At 44.8% G+C, this 16,923-nt stretch overlaps 1 protein-coding gene across 1 annotated transcript in view; it reads left to right on the top strand.

The window, feature by feature from the left end:
• Positions 1-466: 466 nt before the first annotated feature.
• The window catches only part of Sntg2 (syntrophin gamma 2), a 152,909-nt gene continuing 136,452 nt past the window's right edge, over positions 467-16,923 (top strand). The window contains exon 1 of the mRNA XM_048352189.1: positions 467-553. Within this exon, the coding sequence (XP_048208146.1) occupies positions 482-553 (72 nt within the window). The 5' untranslated portion in view covers positions 467-481. The remainder of the gene's footprint in view (positions 554-16,923) is intronic.

Below are 16,923 nucleotides of genomic sequence, written 5' to 3'. Positions count from 1 at the left end.
ACAAGCCCTTTATTGCATTTGTGAGACTTCTTGTAAGGTAAACCTAAGTTCACAGACTATGCCAGCCAGACCGCGGTTGGCTGTGCTCCTGGTGGGTGCAGCTTCCCTCCCCCGGCCTGAGCTGCAGTGGGGAGGCCTCTGCCCAGCTCCCGGGCTCCAGAGAGCAGGCTGAGCTTCGGGGTGGGAGGAGCTCCAGGATGTGGGCGGAGCTTCACGGGACGGGAGGCTCTTCAGGGTGGGTGGAGTTCGGGGTGGACAGAGGTAAGGAGCAGGCGGAGCCTCTTGCTGGGCGGGGCTTTTGGTGGGCGGGGCTTCGCGAAGGGCGGGGTTGTTGTGGGGGCGGAGCTTCTGGAGGGCGGGCTGTGGGAGGGGGCGGGGCGTCGCTGCCCGCCCGTGTAGAGCGCCTTTAGAGCCGGGCGCCAGTGCAGCGGCAGCCCCGGAACGCAGCAGCCCGCCCGGACGCCCAGCCACCCGGGCGGCGATGAGCGCCGAGGGACTGCCGCCCCGGGCCGCTGCCTGCGGGCGCCCCAGCAGCCTGCTCCTGCCCGCACAGGTGAGTGGAACTCCGTCCCCCGAATCGAATCTCCGCCGGTGCGTCTTCTCCCCGGTCCCCGGGTCCCCGCGCCCTCCCGCCCGGGGCCGGTTCTGCCCCGGCCCGGCTCCGGTGCGCCCTGCCCGGCTCCGGCCCCGGTTCCCGTCCCCCACGCGGGTTCTGCCCCCGCCGCCGATGCCTCCGCTGGAAACTTGCGGGATTTGCCTTTCCGCGCTTTCACGCGGGCTCGAGGCCAGGTGCTTCTCCTCAGGGGCGGCGGGGCCTGGACCCGGGGCACCTGACTTCACTTCACGTCCCGGAGCAGCGCCTGGGGCCTGGGCCGGCTGAGTCCCCGCCTCCGGGGCTCCTGGCGCCCCCGGCCGGCCCTGGCCGCGGTCCGAGCGGACCCCTGACGCCCGCCGGCCCTGGCCGCGGTCCGAGCGGACCCCTGACGCCCGCCGGCCCTGGCCGCGGTCCGAGCGGACCCCTGGCGCCCGCCGGCCCTGGCCGCGGTCCGAGCGGACCCCTGACGCCCGCCGGCCCTGACCGCGGTCCGAGCCGACTCAGAGCCGCCAGCACCCTTCCCCAGGTAGCCAGGTCAGACCTCTTCCAGCTCTTCAGCCCTTGGTTTTAAGTAACCTAACGACTGACTGACTGACTGACTGACTGACTGATAGACTGATAAACCCCAGACGTGCTGCCTCAAACAAGAACGAAAAGTTCTTGGAAACCTTCGAATTGCCGCCTACAGTATAACCCAATGTTCTGGAATAGGACGCGGCGTTCAGCTGCCCACCCAGCCTATCCCGCTGTCCACCCGGCCTGGGCGGCCGCCAGCCCACTGTCCTGCAGATGCTCTCAGAGCGCCTTCCTTGGGGGCAGTCCCTGCACTCTCCAACACGGGGAGCGACTGCACCCCACGAAGGCCCTGTTAGAGTGCGGGGACCTCTCTAGAGACTTCCTGAAGGTACCTGCAAGTTCTCAGGGTTCGGTTGGTCTGAACAGGTGGCAGTCTTGACGAGTGTGAAGTGTATGTGTGTTTGTGTGTGTGTATTTTAAATTTATGTTATGCAGATTCAGATGTGTTTTTTTGTTCAAGTGTACCATTGTGTGGGCGAATCCCACTTAAATTTTGTGCAAAATGTAGGTGTTTATATTTTGATGCATGTTGTAGTATGGTTACTAAACTATTGCTGATGGGACTCAAGACCCTGAAAAAATGTATTTTGATTACTTGGGGGGGGGAGAACAAACTTCAGACAAAAGTGCAGAAGTTCTGGAGATACTGGCTTTCTCTTGTGTTACTGCTGTGAATTTAAACCTGGGGCCCTCCTAGGATTAGCAGTTGTACATTTTGGAGCAGTATTCTTGCAGCAAGTCTCTATAACTATTGTGATTATATAGAGGTGTTGAAGTAGATTCTTCAGACTTTGACCCTGTTGATGAGTTTTGGCAACACCTTCAGTTTTAATTTTTAAAGGTTTTTATTAGCGTATATTGATTGTATATTAGTTATATTAGCATACATAGTTTGTATAAGATGGAGGGGCCTCCTGGTGACATTTCCATACATACATACAATGTACCCCACCAACCTCACCACCTCTGTTGCTTGGCATGTGTTAAAATAAATAAGTGAGCTACGATTGCAGTACTAGAATATTGTGAGGCAAGGCTTGTTGCTGCATTTAGTGCCTTCTTTAGAATAAAAACCTTGATGATGTGAAATACCCCATCAAACTGTCCTGGGAAAGGACAGTTGTCACCACTGAAACCAAGTATTTCAGTAAAAATGCAGAGTTCTCTAAGAACCATATTCAAGGCTTTGGATTTTTGAATATGAGATATGTTCTACTATGTGATAAAGTCTGGGATAGTTACTTAAAATGTGTCTGTTAAGACTCATGTTTGCTTGTCCAGCTTACAAAAATGAATATTGTCAGTGGTGATTTTGTAATGGCTCTGCACTATGAAGCACCTTAAATCTTGAATAGTCAGTGATTTCTTTTATATAGACATTGGGACATAGATACCCCTGCAAAATCCCCAATTTTCTTAAAAATAACTACACATAATATTATTGAACTTGTGTGGTTATGTAATCAAAAATAACACAAAGATGATATTGGATCCATTATATTTCTCTTAACACAAAAAATAGAACACATTGTATGGTTGCTCATTTCAATCATATAAATTGGCCATATTTGATATCTCCACTTTTTCCTCTCTGAAGTGATTCTAAGTGACATCAGGTCCCACAGTGTGATCTTGGCAGCCCCTGCACTCCCATGGTCATCACATGGGGGAGAATTACCCATCGAGTAACCTCAGTGGCTCTCACCTTCATGTACTCGCTAGCTTATATAGAAGCTATGTAAGTCCTATGGGCTGAAAGCTGCTGCTTGTGATGAGCCTCCCATGCATAGGTGGGGAAAGGTTAGCAATTCATCATTTAATTATCTATTCAGAAAGGTGACCCCTGTTTATGGTTATGTACTTCAAACTCATGATAAGTTGACTTTTGGTTTCATGCTTCCATCATGTATTCCCAAGTCTTTGCTGACACTTTTGAACTGTAGCATTTCTGTTGTTGTCTGTAACAACATAAGCCAAATTCACAAAATCTGGAAGTTCCTGGAGGAGACATGCTGCAGAGTGAGTATCTGAGCCAGAGCTAAGTTACAAAATTATGCTTGTTTTCTTTAAAAAAATATCAGATATTAGAATTGCCTTTTTATAGCTGAAAGACATATAATATATATAGCTACATAAAAAAAGTTCCCATGACATAGAAACCTAAAGGTAGCTATAGTTTTAGTACAGTTCTCCACTTCTAGATTAATTTAACATTAAGATTTATTCAAAGAAAAGAAAAGTTCCCATGACAGCCCATGTAATGTGCTTTGAGAGAGATATGGTGGTGGCATTACAGTTCCAGTGAAGAGGTGCCCAGGACACCAGGGGCCTCTGGTGATTAAGTGGATACATGAGCTGGAGAATCTGGAGCCTGTGTGGTGGCTGGATTTCCTGTGAGCATGCAGGGCACATGGCCTTGCCCACTAGAGTGAGCGCCAACGGAGAGGCACTCCACCTCTGTCCCACCTGCCTCTCCATGTTATGTTGTATGGCACCCCGGAGGGTGTGCTGAATGTAGTTCAGTACCAGAGAGAATTTGATGGAACTCGGAAACCCATGTGTCTGCCTCTCTCACCTGTGGACTTTTCAGAGCAGTTCCAAGGTCATTTTGATTCTCTGATACCAATCATCCTTAGCAGCTGGCTACCATTTAAAATTTTACAGATAAGGATGGCGCATACTGGTAGGGTAAAGTGTGACGTTTGATACCTGTGTGCATAATGGGATGACTAAATCTGTGCATTATGTCTTAGAAACTGGCTATCTAAATTAGACTCCAGAGTTGTTTGGTTCTGAAAATGCAGCAAGGCAGGTGGGTGTTTATTTTAACGCTTTGGGGGAGAAGACGACAGCTGGAATGTTAGGATTTAAACTGGAATCCCACTCCTTGCTGTCCAGCTGGTTTGCACACTTGGCCCTGTGCCTTGCCTGGCCCCGTGCCTTCCCTTGATCTCTGTGGTAACATGAAATGGGGTTGGGTTGTGCTACCACTAGGTGTCACTGTTTCCCAGTGCTGCCTTCCACTTTTCAGATTGAGAGCTGCTAATCCCTTCTATTTCTGTGCTAAGCTTTCAGATGCTGATGTGGTCCCATCTAGGCTGTCCCAGTCTTCTGGGGGAGGGAGGGGGTAACGTCAGTGGTGTCCCAGACAACCGTCCCAAATGAGAAGACCCCTGAGGTCCCACCCAGGGATGATGATCCCTGATCCCATCTGCATCTCCTGTATTGGTTTCATTCCAAGGGGATATTATCAAACAGGGCTGTGATGGATATTATGTGTTGTTATTTATTGGATACATTTTGATTAAGTAACAGGTAAGGATTTCAGGAAAATAGATATGCCTTTTGCTTATGGCGAAAATTGCAAGCAACTGTACAATGTGAGGATGCTTTTACCACATAAGGCGTAACTTCAGAGACCTCTGACTCCAACATGTCTGAGCTTTCATTTTGTTTAATTTGGCTTATCTTTGCTAGAAGCCAGGCACAGTGTCTTAACTTATTATTCACATAGTGCTGTTTATTTAAAGTATAGTACTGACTCTAAACTGTCAGCATTTTGAGTATTAACTCAGTTTGGACAGGCACCAAAATCCGTTTGACATCTGGGTGCATATCACTTGATCATAGCACTGAATTGGATTGCTATAAATACAGTCTCAAGAGGTATTAAGTTGTCAGGTATGTCATTGTGCTTATTGTCTGTCCATTTGTGGACTTGTTTTTCTTGGCACTGTTTTCTGGACCCTAGTCTCAGGAGGCAGATGCCTTTCTCATTCCTACCAAGTTCATTTCAGCATTCCTACCAAGTTCATTTCAGCATGACATACTAAGATGCAATGGTAACTATTAATTGAAATAATTTAAATGGCAAACCCTAGGTGAGAATTGAATTCCATTTCTAGAGCAAATGCTTTTAGTAGGCAGAAATTTGGATGGCCATACATCATTCTAGGTAGGAATGCACTCAAATTCCATAGTAGGTGCTTTTTTAGTGACTGAGCTACTATTTAGGAAAAGAATACATAACTATAGCATAATTATTTATCTATCGAAAATTGTAAGCCTTTTCCATGGAAAAACAAATAATTTACATATAGCAGTATTTCCATGTGTGTTGGATGGTATAGCCTTGGGAAGCTGAACAATGTGGTCCTTGCAAAGTAATGTTAAGGAGCAGATAGCATCCTTTCTAAGAGGAGCCCAAAGAGTTTGAGGGAAGGCAGAGCTCATATCTCTGACTCTTCTCCAGCTTAAAGTGTCTCCCTGAGATCCCCTACAGTACCTCCTTGGTCCCCTAATTTCTCTAATGATCTCTGAGGGTGGGGTGACCCCAGGCTCCCAGCTCTAGGCACCTGTCTTCTGCATTTGGGATGGCACTCTTGACTGCTTATGTCTCAGCATCTCTGCTTCGCAGTGCCTCCCTGTTCTGCTTCCACACCCGGGTGCTTGGAAATGCCCTGGGAGGTCATTTATCTTCCACTTGGTGCTGGCCAGGCAGGGAACTCACAACCTGGGATTGTGCCAGGGTCAGATGACCCCAGAGCAGCCTGAGCCCTCTGCATGGCCAGCAGCAGTTCTCCCCAGGGCCCAGGAACACTGAAAACATTTCCCAGGCAGATCTTTCATTAAAATCTGGAAGCAGGCTTTCTGTATGAGGTTTATATCACCACACAGTTGTGCTCTGACTGAGTCTTTGGCTGGGCAGGGTTCTTTTTGCTGGCCTTCTAGTCAGTCTTCTCTCCTGACCACTCACCCCCACCTTGGTGTTCTGTAGGTCCCCCTTAACCTGGTTGATTCCTAGTTGTGTTTGTAGCCCTGGGCCTCCTGCCACTGTCCTCTTCTATGTGCAGGTATGTACTGCATGTTTTGTCTCTCTGTCCCACCCTAGGGCTGTGTGCACATTTAGGTCCACTATGGCCTTCAGAAAGGGCCATGGTTGTAACCGTGACAATAATGATGCTGCCTCTGAGCCAGTGGGAGTTGCTACTTCAGGTTTAGAAGGAGGGGAGACCTGGGACATCAGAGCCCTTGCATATGTGCTAGTCAATCTGTTCGTACTTACCTGAATTAGCATAATGTACTGCTGTGAGAAAAACCCCATTTCTGCTTCTTGAACAGATAATTTATACTCAAAATTAATGTATTTGAGGTTAAATAAAAATTATGCTACTTATTTTTCTAGTATCTAAATTTTAATCTTAGGCATCAACATAACTATTAGTGGTAAAATGTAATTTATTCTTTTCTTCATTTCTACCCTGCTGAAGATTACTCTTAATGATTTCTCTTCAGATAATAATACTTTACCAAATGGCCCCATCAGTTTGACTTTCCACAGTGTAATTATCTTGAGTTTCATCATGTTTTCAGGAATGTGAACTTCTCATGCCATGAACTGGGGTATTCAGACCCCACATGGGTCAGAAGTGGTCCATTTGGAAACACATACTGTTGTTAACATAGCCCAGGACATGTTCTCTTGATGCCAGAAAGCAAAGTCTGGTTGTTTTCCTAAAATTGTCATTATTACAGCAGGATAGAGAAATCTATCTAGAGATCTATCTATCTGATTTCTAGAGAAATCAGCTTTGGTCCCGTGTCATCAGAAACACTAGCAATGGAGCTGACTCCCTGTGCAAGGGGGTTGGGAGTGGGTGTTAGAATGCCCAACGTGGCAGCACCAGCTACATTTCCTGGAGAAGGTGAGGTTTGCAATGGCTGGAATTTAACTCAATTAGAGCAAGTGCTGGCACTTCTGGCATCTGCTGCAGAAAGCTGGCCTGTCACCTGGGAGAAGGGTGCCGGGGGCCTTTCCCATGGATGGCCACTCCTGTTGAAGCCCAGGGTGGCAAGAGGGGCTGGGAGGGCTGAGTCCCATGGAGTGGACCATGTGAGGACAATACAGGCACCTGTCACATCAGATTAACCACATCTTGTGCTCTGTTATAGGATTGCATCGATTGGCTGTGGTTTTCACTGTCATTCTTCTTTAAAATAACAGTAAAACCAGATGCTTTATTCATTCTCATAATATTAAATAAAGAAATGTAGGAAATCATACAACTGCACAAAGATGCATGGCAAGCTAGGTCCTGACTTCTGGTCTGAGTAAGGAGAGGGAGATAATTGGAAAGTCTAGAATGCTTTAAGAAGAGATTGTAAACTGCATGGGGAAAACACACTCATCTGTTCCTCTGGCAGTGTGGCTGGCCAGTACTGGGATGTTTTGCGGGATGGCTGGGATTGCTCGCTTCTCCACCTTAAAACTGGTTCCAGTGTTGTCAATTCCACAAGAGCAGACACTGAATTGCCAGCTGTGGCTAAGTTGTCCTTCAGCCATATGACTGAGATAGAAACACACACCCACACAAACATGCTTCCTCCCTTGAAAGTAATTAACATTAACATTAAACCTAATTTTCTAGAGACATAAATCGAGCACTTCTGAAAATTCATAAAAGGATCTTTATGTAAATTGAAATAAAATAATATGTGAAAGTCTAAAATACATTAACACAGAAAAGTCTACTTCAACAGGCAGAAGGACATCATGCTAAAGAGAAGTTAATCATCTACACCATATTCATTTTCCTAAGCACTAAGAACTATTTGGTGAAAGTACTACAAAGGCGAGTAGGTGGGTTCTTATATTACCAGGAGAATTTGGTACTTGTGCATGGTTGGATGACTCAGTCCTCAAATTTGGCAGATATGTACATAAAGGAGCTAATAATATTAGTTACTAAAAACTTACTCCCATGGATCATCTCCTAAGAAGTACATACTCAGAGATGTAAGCACACAGAATATACCAGCTATGACATGTTAACTTCTACAGGTTGATAGTGTGTTTTTACTGCCTGGTCTACTTCTTGGCCATGCTAGATATCTAATTAATACTAGATACCTGATGAAAATAAGTCATAAATTAAAATATTTCCATTTCAAACTAACTGTAGAATAAAAAAAACTCAAACATACTTTATTAGGTACAGTTAAGTCAGTTGGAAAGTATTTTGTGAAAATAAATGTAACAGCTGAGAAAATCTACTTGTGCGTTGTTAGAAATTTCACTTCATCTGCTTAATTTTGTTTCAGAAGTGACTGTCGTGTTGGAAAAGCCTCAGTGTCTTGAGTTTTCAGTTTCTGACATGGAGCTGAGGCTGCCCATTCTGATCCAGAAAGGCTTTGCTCTCCACCCTGTGTCACTCAGTACATTGTTCCTGGGGTCCAGAGTCACACAACATTGGTCCCTCTGAATGAAGGTCTGAATAGATGAACAACCCTATTGTGACTGTAACTTTTGAAAAAGAAGGCAACTTTATAAAACAAATTTCTCATTAAAATGAGTTCTTATAATTGCACATAGAACTTACTAAAGTGCTTTTGGTTATATCTTCGAGGTGTCACAATAGTAACTTTTGGGAGATGATATACTTGACATGTGAATGTGCTGTAGCACACATTTCCTCCTCTCTTCCACGGCTTGACTTGTCTTTAGAAGTACAGTTGAGATCATAAAGAGAAGAGAGTCAACATTTGGCATTTTACTGTCAGAAACCCTCCCACACAAATCCTCCATTTCTATGTTGTTTAATTTCTGGAAACAGGCTCTAAGATGAAGGTGTGTCCCCAAGTCTGTTTGGGAGACTTCAAGCTGCCCATCTGGAAGGGACAGGAGGGAAACGAGGGGCAAGCAGAACCACAGAGGGGAAGGGTGAAGCTGCCCCCCCCCACCTGGATGTTATGCAGGGAGAAGTGGGCTGGGGGCTGGGCTGAGCTCCCAAGCTCTGCTTAGACAGGGAAGGCATACTTCCAGAATGGAGAATCTCTCAGGAATACTGTCACTTTGAACTACTCCTCCTCTGCCCAGGCACTCCCCTGACAACTTCTCCTCTTCCCAGATACCTAGCCCAGGTACCCAGCCCTGGGTACCTGCCCAGGGTCCTAACAGCCCCTCCTCTGTCCAGGCACCCCTAATAGCCCCCCACCCCCACCCAGGCATCCCTTGCAAGGACATCCAAATCTTGCATCAGCCTCTTCTGCAGCAGCTTGAACTGCTGGTGAGGGGCTGAGGGCTCTAGGCACCCTCAGACCCACTTTGTCCTGTGTGTCCCTAGAGTGGCGTCTCCTAGGTGAAAGTAGGAAGGTGGGTTTATGACTCCCCAGGTAGCAAGCACCCAGGATTATGAGTGTGTCCAGGAATACCTGGTCCTCAGTTCTCTTGAAACTTTGAATCTCACTACTAAATATTCTTTCTCCAAGTAGACTGTGACCATCCCCACTTCTGCTTTCCTCAGTGTCATCCACATCACCCACATCTTAATCTTGTACCATTTAATAAAACATCTGGAAGGTGGCTGCTGCATTATTTTACATTTGGAGAAACTGCTCAAAAGAAGTTAAATCAGTAGCCAACGTTAGTAACAAGTTTAAGGCATGATTTACACTGTAGCAAGTTCTTTCCACATCTGTAATATTAACTTCACTCTAGGTTGCTTCTCAAATGCTGTTTTTGCTTCTGTGTGGCCTTTCCATTGTCCCAATTTTCATGGGCAAGGTATTTTGTTTGTTTGTTTTTTGTCTGAGAAATGTGGCCACCTACAGGATACATAATCAAAGTACAGGTAAAGGACAACTGTGTTCTCCATAGTAACAGGCATCCTCAAGTAAGTGGCCCAGTGAGGGAGATTTCAAGCTTGGGTAGACTTTATTACATGTAGTCTGCTTTCCATTTAAAAATTTTACTGTGTCCAGTTTCTCTTCTTTACTTGTTCTTTTTTCAGCCTATGTATAGGCACATTACACAGCTGTGTACACACATTGATAAGTGTGCACACACATCCATGTCTCTGCACATGCATGTGCATAGACACTCAAAGGTGCACACATGCAAACAAGGCATACTCAGTGCAAGAGACACACCCCACACATGCACACACATGTACAAATGTATAACCAACCATATGTTCAAACACATAGAAATACATGTATTCATTCTAGTTTGCACACACAGGCACACATGCTCACGTGTGCACACATATACATGTACACCTAGATATGGACACCCACACAAGAAATTGATGAATTCCTTGGTTTCTAGCCAGGAGTCTTGTGACTTTCACCAGCTTCTGTGAATTGGTGGTCAGAGAGCTTGGCTGACAAGCTTGAGCAGGATAATATGAACTCATACATGTAAGAACTAAATCTTACTTTGCACTTAAGGTGAGAGAAAATCGGAGTTCCTAACCCCATAGCAAGCATTCATGGTTTTGTATGTGACACAGAGCACCCTGCATCTGCCTACTACTGTCCTGCTCAGTCTGAAGACCTGAGTGGCAGGGAGAGACAGTCACCTGGCATGCAGATTTTGTACATCCCATGCCATACCCATAATAACCTTTTCAAAAATGTGGTTCAGGAAACACCTGTTAATAATATACATATATGCGACCCATTCAGGTAGCCTCAGCAAAGTAATATTCAATTTAAACCTAAAATGCTACTGAAGAAAAGCTGTTGTATTTCATGACTCTTGTATAATTAAGTCCCTAGATGTGTGCTCTAAAATACCTACCAGTTTACCAGTTTTTCTAGCACGTTTTTTCTAGAACTCCAAGGATACTTTCTTTAAACAATACAATCTGTGCTTTAATTAGAACAGGGGTGTACTTCATCTTCTTGATTGTAAGAACAAGCCCTCTATTTCAGGAAACAATGTCCTCCAGGCTAAGGGAGCCATTGCCTCCAAAGTGTCCGTTGAGTCCCTGGGACTTTTAAGGATTTGCAGCCTTTTTTTTAGATGCCAGTGTTAGATTCTGCCAGGTAACAGGCTCCTCTGGGACCCTGGGCCGTCTGGGCAGCCCTGTGAGTTTTCTCTGGCTGTTCCTTCTTTTGCCAAACTGTGATGCCAGATAACTATCCAGGATGCAATGGTGCAAAGCAACCCCGCCTGCTGCGCCAGTCAGCTGCTTCCCTCACAGAGCACCTGCACACACTACAATGAAAGCTGATGGCACTCATGAAATGTTTCTCTTTATGAAAATAAAATTACATTTGTCACTGCCTTCTGTGAACCCCATGAACCCCTGAAGAGGGAAAGGGGGACTGCCCTAGAGCCCTGGTTGTGCTCATCCTGGAGAGGGGCTGGCACTGACACAATACCCACTATGCCCACCCTGCATGAAAGTGAGGGGGAGAAAAGAACACTGGGCAGATAGGAAACACTGATGTATGTCTGTTGGGTGACAGGAAGAAATTTATGTATTTCCCTAAAAGTAATAAAAAAGTAAAATAATAAGTAAATTACACTTCCTCTTCATTTTTTTTCACTGAGCTTTGTTTCTCAGAAAAAAGAATGATTAGGTTGCATGTCTAAACACAGCAATTTTCTCTTTTCTTTCTTATATATGTTCAGTGCTTGCCTGACTTGATATTTTAGTAATCTTCTAAAACAATGAAGATACTTTGTGGCTATGATTTAGTATAGCTTGCATCTTAATTTGTATTTGAGAGAATGTTCTGTGGAGCTGTATGTACTGTGGGCTGAGGCGGGTAATTTTTTCCACATACTCATGTGACTGCTGTTCTGATCATGTGACTGGCTTTTCAGTTGCCTTGGGTTCCCCAAGAACTCGGTTCATCTTGACTGGGGCGCCTGTTAGTGGGGTTAGTCTAGGATGGATGTGATCCTGGGGGTCCTGTGTGGAAGGCAGGAGGAGTGAGTGAGGCATGAACCTGGCCATGAGGTCAGTGGAGAAAGCCATGCTTCTGCAGGAAGCCCTTCAGCAGTTCATTTCTCTCTTGCAGGTGATTCACTTCACATTGTCTAAAGTTAAAGTGCAGATGGCCTTGGGCTGAGGATGTCATCTTGACCTTGTGGCTCAGCACCAAGAAAAGAAAAAAGGCTTAGAGCAGGATGACTGTTAGGACCAGCGCACCTAAAATTCAGGTGCAGAGTTCTGGTGACTGAAGGGAGACACAAGGCCTCTACAGAAGGAAGGAATACCATTGTTTTCCTAAAACATAAATGAGGGAATTTGCTCTTAAAAACAGTATCATTAACTCACTTTACTTTTGCTGACAGGAAAGAATGTATCACAGTATGCCAAAAGGCAGACATGGATGTTTTTCTCTCTTATCATAACTTTACTTCTGCCTCTGATTTACCCATAAAATACTTCCCATCACCACAGCAGTAAAAAAAAAAAATCAAATGTAAGTCTTTTGGCACAGGGTGAAGTAGGCGTGTTCTTCATTTGCTGCTGGTGTTCAGATAATTCATTACTAAAGGCAAAGAAAACCAGAGGGAAATTCTGGGTTATTTTCCACAGTCCTGTCTCAAAGTTGACTTAGTATTCATGCATTTAGATGAAAGGTAAGTTTTGTCTCTGCTGCTATCACCTTGGGTGTGCTGGGACCCTGGGTGGAGGTGTGTGCAGCTCTGAGGATGACACATGTGGCACAGCCCGTGGGGAAGGCCCAGGCCACTGTGTGGCCTGTGTTCCTGCTGCCAGTGCTTCATGGGGAACAGAGTGCCTTGCTTGTCATCAGTCATGATGTTGAGTCCCTTTTAGGCTATTGTGACTGTCAGTGTGATCAGAAGTCCCCTGAGAGGCAAACTGTCCTTGACCTTCGCTCTGGGAGGGATGTGTGCTGTCCCTTAGGTGGACAGACAGGTGAACCTTAGATTCCAGTCAGAAAGCACAGGAGCAATGATAACTTCCTGTCACAGGGGCAGGTATACTGTGCAGATGAAAAGAAATCACTGAATAGGATATACTGTTTAAAATTCTTATTTTTTTAAAAAATAAATGATCAACAGTGTGTACTGAACTGAAAAACACGAAATTTTATTAAAAATGTAAAGGCACTAATAGAAGTAAATAAGCAGAAGACCTACATCCTTAAAATTCAATTGATGATACTGGTAAAACTAAGATGTATAAGAATACAAGTAAAGACATGAGGGTGGGTGGGGGGTGGGTTTGACAGGCTCAGGAGACAACACAGAGCAGGTACTGCCACCAGAGAGATTCATAACATGGGAAAGAAGCAACAATAAAGCTACAACTGTGCACTTTATTGATGTGTGTTTATTTCTATCACCCTCAGAGAGCCACACACCACCGATAATAGGAATTTTAAAAATAAATGAGAAAGAAGACTTCAGCATCCCCTGCAGAGAACTGTGAATGAGAGGAAAAAAATGAAGTCTTCATCCTACAGACTTGTTTCTAAGTGACACAGACTCCACTTTATGGGGAGCAGCTTGTGAATTTTCTCCCTAGCAGCTTGTGTTTCACATGTGCAGGCAAAGACAGATGCTGGCGTTCACATTAAAATATAACCGGAATTCCTTCATTAAACTACTTAAAGATAATAATAAAAGAATTATTATATTAAAGAAAAAGCAGCCAGCATGTTGTCCCTGGTGTCCTGGCAGGCAGGCCCTGGCCTGCCCACTTTGGATTAATCTAAGCCGGGCTATTTGTTAAGGCTCTGTTTTGAAGAATCCTTGCTGCTCAGGCAAGGAGAGTGAGGCTGACTGCAACATGGTCTGGTCTAGGTGGGACAGGGAGAAAGAGCTTTCTAAGCAGAAGTGTCCAGGTAACAAATGCCCTTAGTGTGAGCCCAGGCACAGACCTAGATAGAGGCTTCATGATTAGAGCGGGGCAGCAAGCAGTCTGTCCCTGAGACTTCATCAGATAAGAGGTAGTGGCTTTTACTCTGACTTTAACAGCATCTGAGAAGATGCCCAGGATTTCCATTCACATTTGCAGCTTCCTCCTGAGTCTTAACCTGGATGGCCTAGGGTGAAATGAGCAATAGACAGTTTCTCTTTGAACCTTTTGTCTAGGTAGTTGGGATCTGCTTTTGGAGGTGCTGGTGGGATCTGCTGATGGGATCTGCCAGCCGTGGAGGTGCTGGTGGGATGTGATGGCAGAGGTGCTGATAGGATCTACTGGCAGAAGTGCTGGTGGAACCTGCTGATGGGATCTGCCGGCCGTGGAGGCCTGGTGGGACCTGCTGATGGAGCTGCTGGTGGGATGTGATGATAGAGGTGCTGATGGGACCTGCTGGTGTGGGATGTGATGGTAGGATATGCTGGTCGTTGCTCACTGGGTGTGCTCATAAACCCCTCTCTGAAACTACTTGCTGTTATTACTCAAAATGTTTACTTGATGTAACGGGAAGGCAGCATATTTCCTTTGTACAAAAGTTTTTGGTCATTTCCCAGAGATGTGCTTGTGTGATGCCTTAGCTTTCTGGCTAAGATCAAGTGTGAAGATGTACTTGTGAATTGTTGGACTCTTTCCAGCTCCTCTTTTCTGAATGCTGTACAACAGGGCCTCTAGAACCCCAAAGCAAGCGCAGTGCCGAGTTTCTTCATGGTAGAAGAGTAGTCTTGAAAGCAGAGATGACAGACTTGAAACTGAGGGTGAGAATGATACTTTGTGATGCCCCCCCAATTCACATAAAATATATTTACTGTTTGACATTTCTGTCATGTGGAAAAATTTAGATTGTTAGTGTTCATATGACAGTGTAAAACATAGTTTTCAATATGCCCTCTTCATGTAGCTTTTTGAAATTCATCTCAAAAACGATCCCTGAAAATATAAGAACCAAGAAATTTTTCCACCATAACCACAGTTGAAAGTGACTCTAAGATTGTGTTGTGCTTTTAAAACGTATTTCTGACAATTAGATCTTTTTCTGAACTGACAAGCTGTATGGTGTGTTAGATCTCCCAACACACTGGTTTTGTATTCCACCATTGTTTTCTGATTGAAACAATTGGAGGATGCTGTGCTCTCTTGATTGTAGCTCTGAAGTTGCCTAGTGGTATGGCACATATATTCAAGTCTTATTTATCCTTTAAGAAAGAGATTAATTAGTAACAAGCTTGAAATCACTAACATGCTTGATATCTGCTCTTCTAAAAATACCTTCATTATATGAGGTTGTCTAAGAATTTAAATATACATAGAAATGGAGCTGAAAATAGTGTTTTAAAGGAGGTTTAAATAGTTATAGTGGTAAATATGAGATTTACAAATGGACATAAAAGCAGTAACTTTTTCTGAGGTTCTGTTTGATGGTATGAAGATCACCTTTAAATGTCAGGTGACTGGACTTAGAGCTACCTAGCTACCTGTGAGACATCACTTGCAAAGGGCCTGAGAGGAACTGGCAGAAGGAGTCCAGTGAGAGAGACAGGACGGCCTCTCTGAAAGAACATGATTGAAGCACAAAGGAGGAAAAAGAGTTTGCCTCTGCCTACATGAGATCGCGGTGGTGCTCATGAGGATTGCTTTGAGGCAGTGGCAGTCTGGGTTCTGAGCATGGGTAATTAGCACTCTGAGTGAGTCTACCTGCGTTCTGGACTCCTGTGGGAACATACATGTGAGCCCTACGCTAAAGGTATGCGTTGGTTATAGTGTGTCCTTCAAGTGCTGCCCATGCTGCCTGCTCAGGAGTCCCTGGTCACCTGCCTGCTCTACCTCAGAGGTGTCTGCAGCAGTAGAAAGGGCCTGACTCTGCCCAGCACCCTAGGTCGCATTACCTCCTCAATGTTCCCCCAGGATTTAGGTCACCTTATTGGACTTTTTGTGTTTGTGTGTGTGTGTGTGCCAGTCCTGGGGCTTGAACCTAGGGCCTAGGAACTGTCCTTGAGCTTCTTTATGCTAGCACTCTATCACTTGAACCACAGCTTCACCTCTGGCTTTTTTGGAAATTCATTGGAGATGAGTTTCACAGACTTTGCCACCCAAGCTGGCTTCTAACTGCCAACCTCAGATCTCAGCCCCCTAAGTAGCTAGGATCACAAGCATGAGCCACTGGGGCCCAGCTTACCTTGCTTGCTTGACTTGATCCACACTGGAATTGGGGCTCTATGGGGATATTAACTTACAGGCTGTGTTCATTGCAGAAATCCCAGTGTGATCCTGGCACAAAGCTGGCCATTGTGCATGCTAATTAAATTCATGAAAAATGAATAAATTATACTCACTAAGGTATGTGTGCATTTCAGTCATCCCAAATAAGGTGTAGCACCATGGCAGTGTGCCTCCATTTCCCAGGGTGGTGGAGCTTGAATTCCTTCTGCTGATAGAGCTGTAGGCTTGATTTGAAGGAATCTGAGGATGAAGAATTCTTGAGCCAGCAGTGTATCACGTTTCTCCTTAATACTTTCTTTTTCTATTATGATCACTAGCTGGACAAATGAGTGTTTAAGCTGGTTTGATATTTCATACATTTGAACTTTGTATACAGTCTGTTGAACAGCTATACTTTCTGCATAGTTTCAGGAACTTTTTTTCTCTTTTTCAGAAATGAATTACAATGTGGTAAGTAGTTAATTATTTCAAGATAAATATTTGGTCCAAGTTTCCGGCATTGACCCTCACACTTTGGGACAATGATTAATCCAAATATGGGTTTCTTGAACACAAGCACTATAAAATCTCAACAGCTGAGTTGTTGTGGGCATAACTACTGAGTAACAGGAGTATGTAGTATGTTCCTCATGGATAAACTGAACAGAGTGTATGTCATGACCCAGGAGGTTGGAGCAGAGCACCGAGACTACTCGGAGCAGTTTGGTATTTAAAATTTAAGATTGCCTCTGAAATTTACCATTCAATGATTTTGAGCAATAACTAGTCACAGGTAAATGAAACTGTGGTCCAAAAATATTAAAATGGAAAATTCCTGAAATAAACATAAGGTGGCACAAAACTTCA

Source organism: Perognathus longimembris, chromosome 8, assembly GCF_023159225.1.
Source record: "Perognathus longimembris pacificus isolate PPM17 chromosome 8, ASM2315922v1, whole genome shotgun sequence".
NCBI lineage: Eukaryota > Metazoa > Chordata > Mammalia > Rodentia > Heteromyidae > Perognathus > Perognathus longimembris.
Note: the sequence above shows the minus strand (reverse complement) of the source record. Positions and strands in the feature narration are given on the sequence as shown.